At 38.2% G+C, this 16417-nt stretch overlaps 1 protein-coding gene across 5 annotated transcripts; it reads left to right on the top strand.

The window, feature by feature from the left end:
* The first annotated feature begins 3842 nt into the window (after nucleotides 1-3842).
* On the top strand, nucleotides 3843-14732 carry LOC143884218 (transcription factor TCP2-like). 5 transcript variants are annotated; one of them, XM_077387663.1, is made up of 6 exons: nucleotides 3843-4153; nucleotides 4553-4682; nucleotides 4833-4885; nucleotides 5002-5074; nucleotides 5207-6816; nucleotides 14513-14732. In XM_077387663.1, exon 5 carries the CDS (start codon nucleotides 5522-5524, stop codon nucleotides 6770-6772), a length of 1251 nt encoding a protein of 416 aa, XP_077243778.1. In that variant the 5' UTR covers nucleotides 3843-4153; nucleotides 4553-4682; nucleotides 4833-4885; nucleotides 5002-5074; nucleotides 5207-5521; the 3' UTR covers nucleotides 6773-6816; nucleotides 14513-14732. The 5 variants fall into 5 exon arrangements, with proteins under 5 accessions (XP_077243778.1, XP_077243773.1, XP_077243774.1 ...); XM_077387658.1 differs by having other exon boundaries at nucleotides 4547-4682; XM_077387659.1 differs by lacking the exon at nucleotides 3843-4153 and adding an exon at nucleotides 4160-4303 and having other exon boundaries at nucleotides 4547-4682.
* The last annotated feature ends 1685 nt before the right edge of the window (nucleotides 14733-16417 follow it).

Genomic DNA, 16417 nt, shown 5'->3' with positions numbered 1-16417 from the left:
CATTGCATTTTACCAAAATCTACCAGAATGCCCCTATGTCCTTACCAAGCAGAACACATGCTTAACTACCTAATTAATTATTAATTCATTTTGTCAGATCCATTATGTAAATATACGCATGATGCAAATAATAAATAAACCACGAGTGCTGAAAACGAAAACATGATTTTTTGTGGTCCGGCAAGATTCCTATATCTATGAGTAGGGGTGCAACTCAGGTCAACTTTTTGGAATTTGGGTTGAGTTTTTACCTTAAAATCGGGTTCAAGTTCAGGTTGATTCCAATTCATTTTTCAGCAAAAAAAATCAACCTGGCTCAACCCAAATTATACCCTATCTATGAGAGAGAAACACGATCTTCCACTATATAATAAGGAAATAGAGATTGCAAAGAGATTCATATTGGTCTCTTAAATGATCCCGACCCCGATCCTCACCCTCTCATTCTTACAACACGAAGATCACCCCAAGAAATCCTCACCTCTAAGAGAAGAGAATTTATATGATGGGTGGCCGTGAAAACGCGTGAAGTCTAAAAAAAGTAGGTACGGCCCACTTTTTTTTATGATCCAAATCGCTCATCTGTTTGGGCACAACTTAAATAGGTTGTGCCCAAAAAATTATTTCCATACGATGATCCTAGCCCTCCGATATGTAGAAGATTTCATAAATGATTTTTGGAAATATAAGTTCGGATCGGAGGGTTAGGATCATCCTATGGAAATGATTTCTGGGGCACAACCTATTTACTTTGTGCCCAAACAGATGAACAGTTTGGATCATAAAAAAAAGTGGGCCATACCTACTTTTTTAGACTTCACGTGTTTTCACGGCCACCCATCATATAAATTCTCCTAAGAGAAAGCTCATGAAATGCCAACTCTAATTTCCTCAAATCTCTCTGCATAAGGTACAATAATTTGGACGGAAAATGGGCATAAAAAGTTTTACCCCTACTTGTTCACTTAAAAATGGGTGCAAAATTTGTTGTACAACCATTTTACGTTGAAGAAAGGGATGGTACTACTAGTCTCTAGTGAGAAACTAGATGCAATCCTTTGCATAACATTTTCATTTAGGATCAATTACTGTTACATGCTGGACAATTGAAAAAATGACGAGAAAATGTTGAGTTTTGAAAAAACACTAAGAAATGCTATTTTATTAAAAAATGACTTTTTAGGACGAAAATACTCCTAACCTTACTTTATCTTTCTCTTCTTTGTTTTTACACTTTATCTTTCCGGCGATAGAAGCCTTCTTCTCCTACGAAACATCTTCATTTCTCCGGCATATGCTCATTTGTCTTGAGAGGTTAGAAGGAGTTCTCTAGAGACGCCCCTTTCTCATTTTCTTTTTCCTCCTCCAAATATCCAAAATCTCATTATCTTTGTAAGTATTTCTCCTTTTCTAGTGGCTGTAGCCAAAATCAGTTGCCCAAAGAGCTTTCACTAGGCAAAAGGGTAGTGGAGCCAAAATGGTACTCGCACGGGTTATTCATAGCCAAAAAATAGGTTACTTGAAGCTAAAAAAATGTAACTCAAATAAAAAATCGATAGCTCAAACCAAACAAAGTGATAGTCGAAGCCAAAATAAGAAGCAAGGCACTCGAAACAAAATGTAAGTTAAGCAAAAATGATAGTGGAAACCCAAAAAATGCTAGTTAAAGCCAAAAAAAAGTTACTCCAAGCCAAAAATGATAGTCGAATCCAAAAAATGATAGTCGGAGCAAAAAAAAAATGATAGTCGAAGCCAACAAATATTTCTCGAAGCTAAAATATATTAGTTAAAGACGAAAAAAGTTCCAAATGTTACTGGAATTCAAAAGTTTTAGTCGCAGCCAAAAACATGTTAGTCAAAGCAAAAAAACCAGTTATTCGAAGCCTAAAAAAATTTAGTCGAAGTGAAAAACACAACGGCGAATATTACAGGAAATACATTTTTCACTTCGACCAAGTAATTTTTGGGTTCGACCAAGTAAATTTTGGCTTCGAATATCCTGTTTTGGCTTCGAGTACCTGTTTTTGCGTTGAGAAGAAGAGGGGGAGATCTCGAAACCCTTCGACAAATTTTCTTTGGCTTCGACTAATTTTTTTAATTCCAGTAACATTCAGAACTCTTTTTGCCTTCAGTCAAGTAGATCTCGTTCAAATATCAGACGGTGGTAAACATCACCTACCTTGGACCGACCACTCTAGCAATCAAAACAGGGTAGTTCTACAAATTCTAGCATAAAGATTTTGTCTTCTCTGAAAATAACTAATCATTTGATGTCCATTGGATAGCACGAAAATGATGAACATATGACTTTGCCATAGCATCTCTTTTACAAGTTTAGAAGTTAAGAGAGGTAGTGGAGTTTTCCATTAGCCACAGTAACACAACAAAAAATTATCAAATGGGGTTTCTCAACATGTCCATAATCTAATTTCTCCTTCTCATCTTTCAATTCTATTTTATTTCTCTGCTCACATGACGATATAAACACTGATAGATCGGTGCTCTTGGCTTTCAAAAAAGGCATAGTTGTTGATCCTCAGAATCCCTCAGGACAAAGGAACATCTGCTGCCAGAGAAATGAGATGTTTCGCCGGAGAAGAAGGCTTCTATCGCCTGGAAGTAAAAGAGTAAAACGGTAAAACCAAGAAGAGAAAGATTAAAGTAAGTTGAGGGGTATTTTCGTCCCTAGCAACATTTTAACAAAACAGCATTTCTTAGTGTTTTTTCAAATTTGCAGCATTCAAGAGTAATTGATCCTTTCATTTATAATTACTTGGGAAGCACGAAGCACTCTCCCTCTATGATTTGTTGTCTTTAATGGTACCCCTGACCAATTGAAAAGACATGAAGTCCTTATCAAGGTTTACAAAGATCTAATGACCCATATGGTTTAGGGCGTGTTGGAATGTATGTCTTATGGTCCCTACCATGAAGACCATAGACTAAATTGAGTTGTCAAGGAATTGTAAATTCATGATTAAGGGAAAGTGAGTAACAATCACATTGAGAAATTATATTAGAGGATATCTCTTCGGATGATCTAAACCAGTCGGTTGTTGGTCTCTGCCGTAGATAGGAAGTGCCCCACAAATCTTCTCCACAGGATGATCATAACCCTACAAAATTTTTAGGTAACAATAACATCATTTTTGAAATTTTTTGAGCAGTCCATTTTACACCACATATATCCCTACGTTAAGAACATTAGATTCTTTGGAGAAGATATTTAGGGCAACTGTGAAGATAAATGAATGGTCTAGATCATCCAAAGAGATGCGACCCGCTATACTCCTATGATCCCAACCGTCCATTTGATGAGCCACGACTTAAATACATTGTGCTCTAAAAATCATTTCCATAGGATGATCCCAACCCTCCCAAGATATAGAGATTTTCAAAAAATGTAGTTCCTCTGTAGATTGTAGGGCTAGGATCATCCTATATAAATGTTTTTTTTTGGGCACAACCTATTTATGTGGTGGCCCATCAAATGGACGCTTCGGATCATCCTACAGGGTAAGCTGTATAGTTCTTTTCGAAAAATAATTGACTACACAGGTGCCGTATAAAATCTAAAGACTCCCATAGTCAAAGTCTTCCTGTTGGACGGTCAGGATCGTCAGATGGTACAATTTTTCACGTAATCTCATCTTCACAACATGGCCCACCAAACAATCGTACCTATGTGTTGGTACTGTTTCATTGAATGTGGGGGAAAGCAGTAAAAAGACGAAAATGCATGTTTGGGAATTAAGAATATGTGAAATTTAGTGGCATTTATGTTATTTCTCTAAATGACAGGAGTAGTCTTATAATATGCATTATTAAAAGGCAGAACGGCGGAGTGTCGGGCCTTTTCCGATAAGCCCGGTGATTGCTCGAATGGGCGTGGAACAACGAGTTTTCACTCAGATTTCGGATAAAAACCGCTCTTTTTTTCTCAACTTTTCGATTTGCCCACAGAAATCCAACCTTTTTTCCTTCTCTTTCCCTGCAAAAATCTCGACAAGGGAGAAAAGAAAAATTTAATAAACGAAAGCAAGGGTAAGAGGCAACATGTGGAAAGAAATTCGTGGATTTTAGAGCATAAATCCTTCAATTTAAGGCAAAATCAATGGCGGTTTCATGTCTGGAGCGGTTAATTGCAGGAAAGGTAAAAATTTTGCAGTAGATTTTTCATGGCTAGATATATTGACTGATTTTACTGAAAAGGAGTTTGGAGTAGAATAGCTTTGAAGCTGAAACACGCAAGGATATTAGCACACGAAATATGCGTTCGTGAGGGAAATCAGGAAACTAACACGTAATTTCTTGTTTATTTTATTTTATTTTGTTTGAGGTGAAGGAATGCAGATTTTAAGCTAATTGATTTCGCTTTAATTTGTAGGTCTTTAGCTGTTTTGAAGTAATTTTTTGAGTTCAATTTGTAGAGTGAGAGAAAAATCAGATCTCCGAGGCTTTTGATAAAGTATTCCGTTTTTTATTTCATTTTCTTGGTTGTTTTGTGAGGGATCGATCTTTGAATTCATGGATCTTGATTTTGCAGGAACAGATCTGTGAGGTTCTTCTAGTTCTATGGTCGATTTGCGGAGAGTAGCGAGCTAAATATCCAGATCGAAAGAGAAAAACGCAAATCCTTCATTAACTCACAGCTTCTTCATTATCGACATTTTTACCGACAGGTAGCTTTTATAAGATGTTCAAAGCTATTAATTAGAGCTGAAAAGGCAGAAATTTAACGTGAGATCGATCATTATAATCTTCTCGCTAATACTTCTCTTTCAGTGAAATATCCGACAAATTTTACGTTATTTCCGCCCTTTTTTCCACAGGACGCTTAAGGCTGCAGCAAGAACATAAAATCGGAGCTGAAATTCAAGGCCAGGTGAGCCTTTTCTTACATTTTTTTCCTGACAAAAAAATGAAAAGGAAAATTTTTACGCCTTAGTTGTTGGCCACTTTCTCAAAGCTTCCTCATTTCCTCCATTTGTTGACCTTCAGGTAGCTAGCTCAAATCTTGCAGCAAAAAAGATGAAGATCGTAAGAGCTGAAAATGGCAGGAATTAAAGGGAAGGTAAGCTTTTTTTTAGGTTTTTTCTTCATCTTTAAAGCTAGGGTTTAGAGAATAGAGATCTAGGCTAAAAGAACCGTCCGATCTCGATCTCAATCGCTTTAATTAAGCATCTGATGTTTTTTCTCTTCTCAGTCTCAGCGTGGCAGAAGACTGAGTGGTTTCTGTAATCAAGCAAAGGAAAGAAAGCACAGCTCATATTGCTTTTGAAAGTACTGCAAAAAGCTTACAATTTCCAGCCTCGAGCCCTATATCTTGAATGCTAAAAGACACTTTTATCATCAGTAAAAGTACTGAAGACCCTTCATCAATACAAAAGGACAGCACCATCTGCACCCACAAACCCTAATTCAGCTGTGTAGAAGACAAATCACTTTTCTTCATCTTCGTTGAAAAAAAAGAAGGAAATTTTCAGACCTCCTTCTCTTGCTTGAGAGGTATGAAAGCGGCATGGAGGTGGATGATATCCATTCGCAAGCTCGCAAGCGGTATAGGATCATTAACGGGAGGAATAACGAAGGCAAAATAGGTCAAAGAGCTTGTGAGCAGTACGAAAATGAAGAAGATGAAGATGGGGAAGGGGGTGGAGGAGACAAAGGTCGGCTCTTGGCGTGGCATTCATCGAGGATTTTTAGGGTTTCAAGAACTTCTGGAGGCAAAGATAGGCACAGCAAGGTGGTAACTGCAAAAGGATTGAGAGATCGAAGGGTTCGGCTCTCGGTCTCGACCGCGATTCAGTTCTATGACCTACAAGATCGTTTGGGCTATGACCAACCGAGTAAAGCTGTTGAATGGCTGATAAAGAAGGCTGAAGATGCCATTGCTGAGCTCCCACCGCTTAATGGCGCCTTCCCGCAGACGCCGAGGCAAACGAGCGATGAGAAGATGAACGAAAATGGGTTCGAACCCGAGGCTGAAAACGAACCCACAAATTATCAGAATCAACAGCTTCTTTCTTTGACAAAATCCACTTGTAGTAGCACTTCAGAGACTAGTAGGGGTTCGGTACTATCTCTCTCCCGGTCTGAGATTCGTGTAAAAGCCAGAGAACGAGCGAGGGAAAGGGCCGCAAAGGAGAAAGTGAAAGACACGGAAAAGGAGTCCCATGTCCTCCAACAACAGAACGCAAACCCTAACCCTAATTCCCAGAGCTCTTTCACCGACCTTCTCACCGGAGGTAGTAACAGTAACAACCCCATCGTTTCATCTCAACAGAACCCTAATCACAGTTTCATTCACAACAAGTTCCGGCATTTCCCGGATTACTTTGGCCAGGCACTTTTTCCAGCCCCAGCATCAAAAACCCTAAACTCATCTGGGTTTTCCACCCAAACCCACTTGGGAAATTCTCTGAACGCGTTGCCGCTCAATGTCTCGGGGGATCATATGGAGATGCAACAGTTCTCATTCATGCCAGATCATCTCATCCCCATGGCAGCATCGTCGAATGATTACAATCTGAATTTCTCAATCTCTCCAAGCCTTACTGGCTTCAACCGGGGGACCCTTCAGTCCAATTCACCATCTACCTTGCCTCACTTACAGAGGTTTCCTTCTACGGTAGATGGACCCAACATACCATTGTTCATCGGAGCCACCGCTTCTGCCACCGCCACTGAAAATCAGTTCCCAACTGGTTTTGACGGGCGCTTGCAGCTCTGCTACGGACAATCAGACCTCAAGGGGAAAGGGAAGAGCTGAAACAATGGCAGTTCTAAAGCAATCTCTCGCCTACCTCCTTATGGGTACGGAACTCACTACCTAATCCACTTATCTTCTTAGCTAAATCTGTTCTTTAATAATGTTCTTGTTTGTTTCTTCTCATGGATTTCATTGCTGTTAATGAGAAACCCAGTTGTGTTACTACTGCTGTTTTGTGCTTGTGCATGCATTTTGGCTTTACTTGTTTTGCTCCTGTTTGATTCGCTCTTGGATATTAATTATAAAATCAAACTATTCGTTGGTGTGTATTTTCTGTAGCATGTTTTATAATGTCTAGCTTTCCTAACTGACTCCTGCATTGATTGCTGTGAAGATTGATGGACGGGTGTCCGTTGTATCTTTTGCCCAGTCTTTTCTCTTAAAGGCTTGTAGTGCTAGGCCAGGTAGGCCAGGTGTCGAACAGTTGCTAGAAGGAAGCACCTTTGCCTTGAAAAAAGCTTCCATTTGTTTATCAGGCATGAAACAACACATCAAATGAAATAATGTAAATATGAAAAAGGTTGTCTAACGAACAAAGTAAACAGAAGGTAAGACAAAACAGTGTTCGTAGGTGCGCACCCACTTCGAATAGGTGGCCGTCAACTCAAAGAGTCCTACCCCAATAGGAACATTAGCAATAGATCTGTATAATATTGGACAAATTTTTGGATTGACCATGAAGGGAAAGCTCGATCTTGGTTACCAGAAAATAGAGCATAAGCTAGTTATACGATAGAGATGGTGAGATACCGTCAATCTGAAGGGGAAGCAGCAACCGAATGCTGTGATTTTTCTCCACTGACCCTGGTGGATGTCGACTGGGATCTTAAAATTCAAATCAATCTACATTTTGGGATTGATAAGTTGATGGAAATGAAATCTCCTAATGAGCTGTACTTGTATTTGTATGAGAGTGAATAGGATGTTCAGAACGTGGAGGATGTAAAATCCAATTTAGCGGTGGTAAGAGGCACATGAGTACGAAGGAAAGTGTCTATGAAATGCTATTGAGTTATTGAAAATTTGAAAAGGTATCTCCATATTTTTATTTAATAAGATAAACATGTATTTCTAAAATTATATGAAATGACTTTCTACTGGATTGAGTGACCTCCTATGAAATACCTATTCAATTGAATGGTGAATCTTGAGAATGATAATGTAGGGATTGTTGTCTTAGGTAGTGATACCGCTATTAGAGAAGGAGATCTTGTTAAGCGCACTGGATCTATTACGGATGTTGATGTGGGAAACCCAACATCTTGTTAAGGGCTGTGTGGTCGATATGTTGGGAGTACTGGCCTGGATGACAACATAGGCTGATTCAAGTGATGTAAAAGAGAGGACCCTATTATCATCTTGCACGCAGGGGTGAGCTTTAACACTATACATTTACAACTGAACGAATGACCAACGACGATCATGGAGGAGGAGCGAATTCAGACGGAATCGAATGATGATAGGATATGCAATGAGTCACAGCCTAAAGGGGACATCACTTAGACAATTCACTTTGATTGGCTAGAACAACACGGTAGCCAAAAGGAATGACTGAATAACATAGTAGAATTGATATGACCGCTATGAATGGCCCGATATTGAATAAAAGAATATCTCTTCTAGATGGGAGAAGATCCTCTTTGAATAGTCATTTGGTCCCATCCGCTAGATATTGAGAGGTTCCCAAGGGGCAAGCATAAATACGCTAGAGTGGGTGGCCTATGTAAGAAAAGGAGGCGAATTTATCGCTTCCCTATTTATATTTACTAAAGTGGGACTTGGTAAGGACTTTCGCAGAAAGGCATTTTGCGGCTGTCTATTTCATGAGAGAGCATACAGCTCAGGTGAATTAAATGAATAAGAGGAAATCTACTGTAAAGTAAGTGTATGGCTGCTCTCTCATACAACAGACAGCCGTGAAATGCCCTTTCTGCTAAAGTCCTTCTCCCTTCTCTAAATCTCTACACTACTTGTTCTCTGTTGTTTACACCAACCACTCCTAAAATAGCAAACCACATTAAATATATAGTTGTAGTGCCTATGAGTCCGCTTGGAGAATCGAACCTGACATAAAGGACTTAGAAAACATACGAAGGCTCTTCACTTTTCAATGCATAATAAGTGCCCTAAAACACCACAACAACAGTTCATCTAGCAAGGCACATTTGATTTTGATGTATACATTCCAACAAAGAGAGCTTTACAACCTTCTTTGCTAGTGAATGTAGCCTCAAGACTCATGCATCCACTTTGAAAAGTTGAGGAAATTAAGAGCAAGAGGTTGGGAGCTTCACTTCTACACCTTAGGAAGAAGATTCTTTCTGCTAAGGAGATAACCTTTTAGGATGCTATCAATAACATAAGATTTGCTTTAGTGACAATCCTCTTTTCTAGTGAATGTATCCTCAAGACCTGATTGTTGGAATTCTAAGCTTGACCACTTGACTACCTATCCACTTGACTTTCTTGGGACTTTAGTTATTTACTTCTACATAGGGAGCTTGGAACAAAGACTTGACCACATTGGGAATCTTCTTTGGGGATTTAATGGCCTAGGGACTTAGTTTTCTTGTTTTGAAATTATATAATGCTTTTACTTCTTATGTGTTAGTGTGTTAGTGGTGCTTAGGAAAGCTAATAGTAATTAAGAAGAGTTAATCTCGGATTTGGAATGTAGGCTATATTTTAGACCATGTAACTTCTTCATATGTAAGGCTTTTTAGTGAAATTTAAAGGGTTTTGAGTAGCATAACAACTTGGGCTACTTTCTTTGTGTATTTGGCATCAAGAGAACAATCTTCTTCTCTTGAAACTCATCTTCTCCCTCCAACCTAGTTGGTTTCATTCCAACAAAGTGGTATCAGAGCATAGGTTGAAGTTTGATCATGGCTTCCAACAATATGTTGCAACCTCAACTTCCTCAATTCAACGGCAAGAACTACAACTAATGGAGTATTCAAATGAAGGTGTTGTATGGATCTCAAGATCTATGGGATATTATTGAGACAAACGTTGAAGAACCGGAAGATCAAGCGGCTCTCACTCCACAACAACTCAATGAGTTGAAAGACAATCGGAAGAAGGACAAGAAGGCTTTGTTCTTTATCTATCAAGCTGTGGATGAAGTCATCTTTGAACGAATTTGATTGGTAACTTCAGCAAAAGAAGCATGTGATGCACTCTATATATCATACAAAGGAGAATACAAAGTAAAGTTGGCGAGATTACAAACTCTTAGATGTGAGTTTGATTCATTAAGGATGAAAGATTCGCAAGCGGTTGAAGATTATTACAATCGTGTTATTTCTCTTATGGATCAATTGAGAGTTAATGGTGAAGATATTCAACATCGAAGGATAGGGAAGAAAATATTAAGAATGACTCGAAAATTTGGCTATATTGTTGTTGCTCTATGTATGGTTGAGACTGAATACATAGAGCAAAATAATAATAATAAGTAAACAAAAGACACATACTGAAGAAAATAAAGAATCAAGAAAAAAATTGAAAAGATGCCCGAGATAGAAAAATACTTCTCTCCTGAAACAAAAGCAACAATAATCATAAGAAGAAGATCAACAAGAAAAATAAAATAGAAATTATGAAGAAGAAAAGAATTGACGTACCAACTACCAAGAAAAGGTAGGTTATGGGGCTATACCATGTGTATTATATGGATACAGGCCATACATTGTATGGTAAGTTATGGGGCTATACCATGTGTGGTAAGTTATGGGTGTGTGACAGTAACCCTTTTCATTGGGGAGCAACAAGAACTAAATCCGAGGGCGAGTTTTCTTCAAGTGGAGGAGATATAATCTAGGACGGTTCCATTGGATCTCCTAGTCCTAGTTGAATTAGAACTCCTAAGCTAGTTAGAGTCCTACTTGGATAATTAAAAGCAAGTTAATAAGAGTTCTAGTTTTAATTGGAGTTGTAGTAGGAGATGGAGTTGGAGAAGATGTTGGAGCTCTAAATATTGGACATGACTGTCAGTGGCGGAGCCAGGAATTTACACTTGGGGGGCTGGACTAATTTACACTTTGCTTGCATTGGTCATTTTTTTTTTTTTTTTGGGGGGGGGGGGGGGGGGTGTGTCATATCACTTGGAATTTACACTTTGAATTTATGCACATATCATTACTAATAAAAGGGATTTTGCAAGTCATTGGGTGCGCACCACCCCACCACACGCTATATGTGCCTCCGCCCCTGGTGACGGTGGTGTAGAACACTTTTATCCCATTGATTACTTTATGTTATTGGCTATCTTTACTTTCTCCTTGTAGATTCAAAAATACATCCAAGAAGAAGGGCTTGATCTTCTTCCTAAAGTCAATATGGTGATCTTGGCTTTCCGTTTTGTTCTTTACTTTACTTGCTTGCACTGCATCAACACGCTACAAACTAACAGAAGTTTGTGATTAGACAAGGATTTTTTAATGGATGCTTTTGTTTTCTCATTTATTTTGTTCGTTATTTTTTTAAACAAGCAGCCAAATTTATACTAAAGGAAAAATGTTGCATAAGGGTACAGTTGCCCAACATTTAAAACCAGGCTAGTTTCACTTTCTCTAGTTAACTCATTCGCTACCTTCATTGTGGGAATGAAGATCACAATTGTACCCATGACTAGATCCAATATATTGTCAATTCTGTGTCACATAACTCGTTTATTTGCTGTTCCTGAAGCATTGTAAATCTAGACGGTGAAAGTGAAACTCTACATGATTTAACAGCACTATCTGGTCACAGAAAATTCTAATACCCATTTCTTATATTACTTGGATTCCGTAGGTTCTTATAGTCATGTTTGAGGAAAAAGGAATTAAAAGGGAACATTTACATAATTTCTGAACTTGAAGAATACATAAATTTCTAATAGGGAGCTGATATTTTTTCCGATGATGTAAATAGGGACCTGGTATTGCCAGTTACCATCCTCATTTGTCGGTACTTTTCAAATATTGCCATTGATTTGCATTATACGGCCTAGTACAAACATTCTAACCATCTCCTTCTCTATATTATTAAGAAACTGCCCACAAAATTGAAAGGGCAGAAGTATTCTTCTATGGATAGAGTGTCTACGTATGATGATATGGGTCTGGATACATATTGGAATATTGTTTTATATGTGTGTTTGTTATTGCTTTAAGTTTCATATCAGCCTAAATATGGGTGTGGATACCAAATTATGGCTATGATTCTACAGTTACCTATTTGTTAATGTAGTTAGGTATGCATGCATGCATGTATGTATCTATCAATGGTTGTTTCCTTGAATAAAAAGAAAGAGAAAGGGGGAGCCAAAAACAAAATCATGAACTTCACCGATTATTTGGACTTTTTCTTTCTTTTTGTTGGTGCAATCCTATCCGACATAAGAGCAAGAGTTATTTTGCCAAATTTGAGCTCAAACCTGTTGTGTTTTCTCCTGGCAAGTTTGTCATTTCTTACGTCCAATTTGTCTACTCTTTAAACAAGAATGTTTATGCATAACTGTTATGCCTTCTGGAGTAGTCTCAAATTGATCTAATAATTGCCCTGATCTCTCGTATTTGGATAAGTTATGGGCAAAACAGTTTTGAGCATGTGTAAGCATCGTAATGTGGCAGAAAATATCCTTGTAGCCTCTTGCTCTTCAAAGTTAAGGGGCCGTTTGGATACCCGGATTTTAGAATCCAGGTTTTTAGTTTGAAAACAGTGTAAATGAGGGTTCATGATCAAGCTGTTGTATGCTGTCCTGACCATAGTTGTCAAACTCTTACGAGTCGTACGAGTCAACTCTCGAGTCGCTGGGCTTTCGAGTCAAGTCGCTCATGCGAGTCGCTTATGTCGAAAACTCTTACGAGTCATCTGGTGACTCTTACAAGTCGCTCCGAGTCGAGTAAAAAAACTATGACTCTTACGAGTCGAATCGAGTCGTTGGGCCTGTGCTTTCTTGCTTTGATGGTTGAAAACTTGGAAGTACGAACTTAAAACTTAATTATTTTTGTAAGTAACAAGCATGTAGTTATTTACTAGTAAAATGGTGGGCCCCACACCATCAAAACATGAGATGTAAAATGGCGGGCTTCAGTCAAATGCATAGGTTTGGGTAGGGACGGTGGACACCACCTTGTCAATAACATTAGGGGTAAAATGGTGGGCTCCACTTTCTGCATTTGTTTGGGTAGACAGTGGGCCCCACCAATCCTAGGCATGGTCATTAAATATTGGACCCCATCCCATCATAGCATGAGGTATAAAATAATTACTCCAAACCATTCAAAAAAAAAAAAGAGTTGGTCCTACGGTGTATGCATGGGTTAGGATAGAGTTGATGGGCTCATCGGATCAAGGGTAAAATAGTGGACCCTACCCATGCTATTCTTGGGTATAGAATATGGGTTCTACCCCACCCCATCAAAAGATCAAAACATGATGTAGGGGAAAATACTTTCCAGGAAAAACTTTTTTTTGGAAAAAGTGAATGACATTTGGAAAGTTATGTGCTTAGTATATATTATGGATGGATAGATGGATATTTTTGGCTTAGTGCTTTATCTATGTGCAATTGGGTTATATTTTTTTTAACATGTTTCATCTTTTGAGATATAATGATATTTTTTTCAACTACATTTCTACTCTTTTTAAAAACTCTTACGAGTCACGAGTCATAAAATTAAGAAATCGAGTCATGAGTTGAGTCACGGGTTGACAACTATCGTCCTGACAGCGTTTCTTGGATTTCAAGTGAGAAATTCAGGTTTTAAATATCTCTCATGCATCTTGAGATTTCTAAAACATGGAAATATGGGAGGATTTGCTACTCTCTTACTGACAGAAAGAAGGGCGAGAAGTAAACAACGAGTCAAACGACGGCTGGTCTGCTTCTTTTCATGTCTCTTAGCTACATTTTTGTAGGGGTGGCCAACCGGTTCGGTTCTCGGTTCTCGGTTCATTTTTTTTCGGTTCTCGGTTCTCGGTTTTCGGTTCCATGAACCGTAAGAACCGAACCGAACCGTAGTACACAGTAGGACCGAACCGAACCGGACCGAAAATAATCTGTTCGGTCCGGTTCGGTTCTTCGGTTCTAATGGCTAATTATTAATTATTAATTATAATTTATAAAAACTTTTAATTAAAGTTATAATATAAGTTACTTTCTTATTATAAGAATAGTATTAACTATTACTTATTAATATTATAAGTAATTTATATTATTAAGTATATATATATAATAGAATATAAAAATATTTTTTATATATATATATATATTCAAAGTTCGGTTCTTCGGTTCCGGAACCGAACCGAGAACATTAGACCCGGAACCGAACCGAAATTTTTCGGTTCTTCATCAGTGGAACCGAACCGGACCAAAAATATTTTTTTACAGTTCAGTTCCGGTTCGGTTCTTCGGTTCTGGTTCGGTTCTGGCCACCCCTACATTTTTGAAGAAATCCCAGATTCTAAAATCCACGTATCCAAATGGCCGCTAATTGTTTTCAAAATGCTAAGAATGCCATTTGAATGATCAAAACAACCCGTCTTGTAAAAGCCACTTTCTACTTCATTAGAAAATACACCCTTCTCTGTCTATTTCAAATACTACTTTTCTTATAAACCCCTTTTTTTTTCTGTATATTTTGCTATCATAAACATCACTTGTTTACGAAAATAACTGAAATCCCAAACCTTGGTATTCTATTTTACCTAAGAAATTGACACTTTTGGTATGCGATGAATCTTTTGCAGGAAGTGAAGGTGAAGAAGTGAAGCGAGGCATTACGTAGAGTGCATGTGCGGGTAGCCTTCCCACTTCGATTTGGAAAATTATCATTATTTTCATTTTCTGCCATTTTTACATGTCGATTGATGACTTTATTATGCATTTTTATATATGTATTTGATGATTTATAGTGGTTTTTAATGTGAGGGATGTGTAACCTATTGCACACCCATGGTAAGTGAACAAGTGACTAGGAGCATTAGTGGTGGTGGCATTTGTTTGAAAATTCAACCTTTAAGCAAAGGTATTTTGATACGGGCATAGTTTTAATTACCAAAGGGAAAGACACTGGCTACATGGTGAAATTCGACATGTTTCTCAAAACCAACACATTCTTAGGGTTATGAGCTTGTATCCATATATCTCAGTAGTCAGTACTGTAGAGATAATCTCAGGTTTCATAGGAAACAGCTTCACTACAGAAGTGATGCATCTCAGTACTCTAGAGATACTCTTAGAACTCACAGGAAGCTACCTCATTCCAAATAATGATATGCCAAGCCTATTATAAGTGCCACTATAACTTACATGCTTTGATTTCTCTGGGCCCTTTTCTTTCTGGATTTTGAGAATTTGTGATGTACAAAACTAATTATTGGACTCAAAATTAGCCAGTTTTGCACTCAAAATTGACTAATTTTACATCCAGTAATCAGTTTTGAACATAAAATCAATTCTCACAATCTAAAACAAACAGGGCAGAATTTATGGATTCATTAAATATCAATATTCAACTAGGCCACTTAACTGGTTTCTGGAATTCCAGCAGAAATAAATTATTTGTGTACAGGTTCAATCAAATTATGCATGTAGGTTCAAGCATCATCATCTCCAATGTTTTACAATGACTGCAACCTTAAAAATGAACTTGGTTAAGGGACCAACCAGATTCTCTTTTGACTAAACATAGCTTAGTGCCATTACACCATCCTTTATCAATTCTTTTACTCGGTTCTGCTTCAGATGTTCAAGTTTGCTTCCACACGGTATGGCAGTTCTGGATATTGAGTTGTCCAGTAGTCGCACATCTTCCAAGAAGTTTCAAGTCATTTTGTTCCCCATTCAATAGCAGGTAATGCTGTAAATTCAGATTTTGTCATCATGGAACCTGACTTCCATATGTTTGTTTCTAACACGATGTGATATTCCTTGTACTGGGAGTATCTCCCAACTCATATTTTGCATTCGATATCTAAGAACGGTCTATATAGCATTCCAATGAGATGAATAGACCAATGAAGAAGGGAGAAGTCAGTTGATTCTTCCAGAGTTTGTTTTTTGAAACTGAACGATTTCATTGCACACGAGAAAATGTACAACGGGGACCAGCAGTTCAAAATATAAGCCCTTACAGGTCAATCCAGGTACAATAGACTCACCCAGGACCCAGGACCCGTATTAAAGGGAGAAATTACAGTTCCCCTATATTCTCATTGCAATTTACAATCGCATGTGGTAAATTGGCACCATCCTTTGCGAGACCGCCCGCGGTCGCGTTTGCAGATCTTCTTCGGTGTGCAATCTGTGGGTGTAAGATATGCACCAGATCATGGATTTCAACCAGAATTTGGTACATCTTCTAGGGTCCGCTGCATCTGTTTGATGCCCATGCTATAACATTCGATGAGTCTCCTTCGACAATCAAAGGTCTGATGTTATATGCCACATACCATTTTAGACCAAACGAACAGTCTTTTTGCCTCCGCCTCATTAGCATCACATTTCCCAGCAAGATACGCACCAGATCATGGATTTCAACAGTTGATTCTTCCAAAGAATCGGAGGCTAAGTGAAGTGATGTTCCTGAATGAGCCTTATTCCGCCTTTTGACTGATCCTTATTTTGCCTCTGTTTTCATCAACAATGTAATT

The sequence above is a fragment of the Tasmannia lanceolata genome, unplaced genomic scaffold (genome assembly GCF_043159265.1).
Source record: "Tasmannia lanceolata isolate RefF3 unplaced genomic scaffold, GAP_Taslan_0.1 ptg000008l, whole genome shotgun sequence".
In the NCBI taxonomy this organism is placed as follows: domain Eukaryota; kingdom Viridiplantae; phylum Streptophyta; class Magnoliopsida; order Canellales; family Winteraceae; genus Tasmannia; species Tasmannia lanceolata.
Note: the sequence above shows the minus strand (reverse complement) of the source record. Positions and strands in the feature narration are given on the sequence as shown.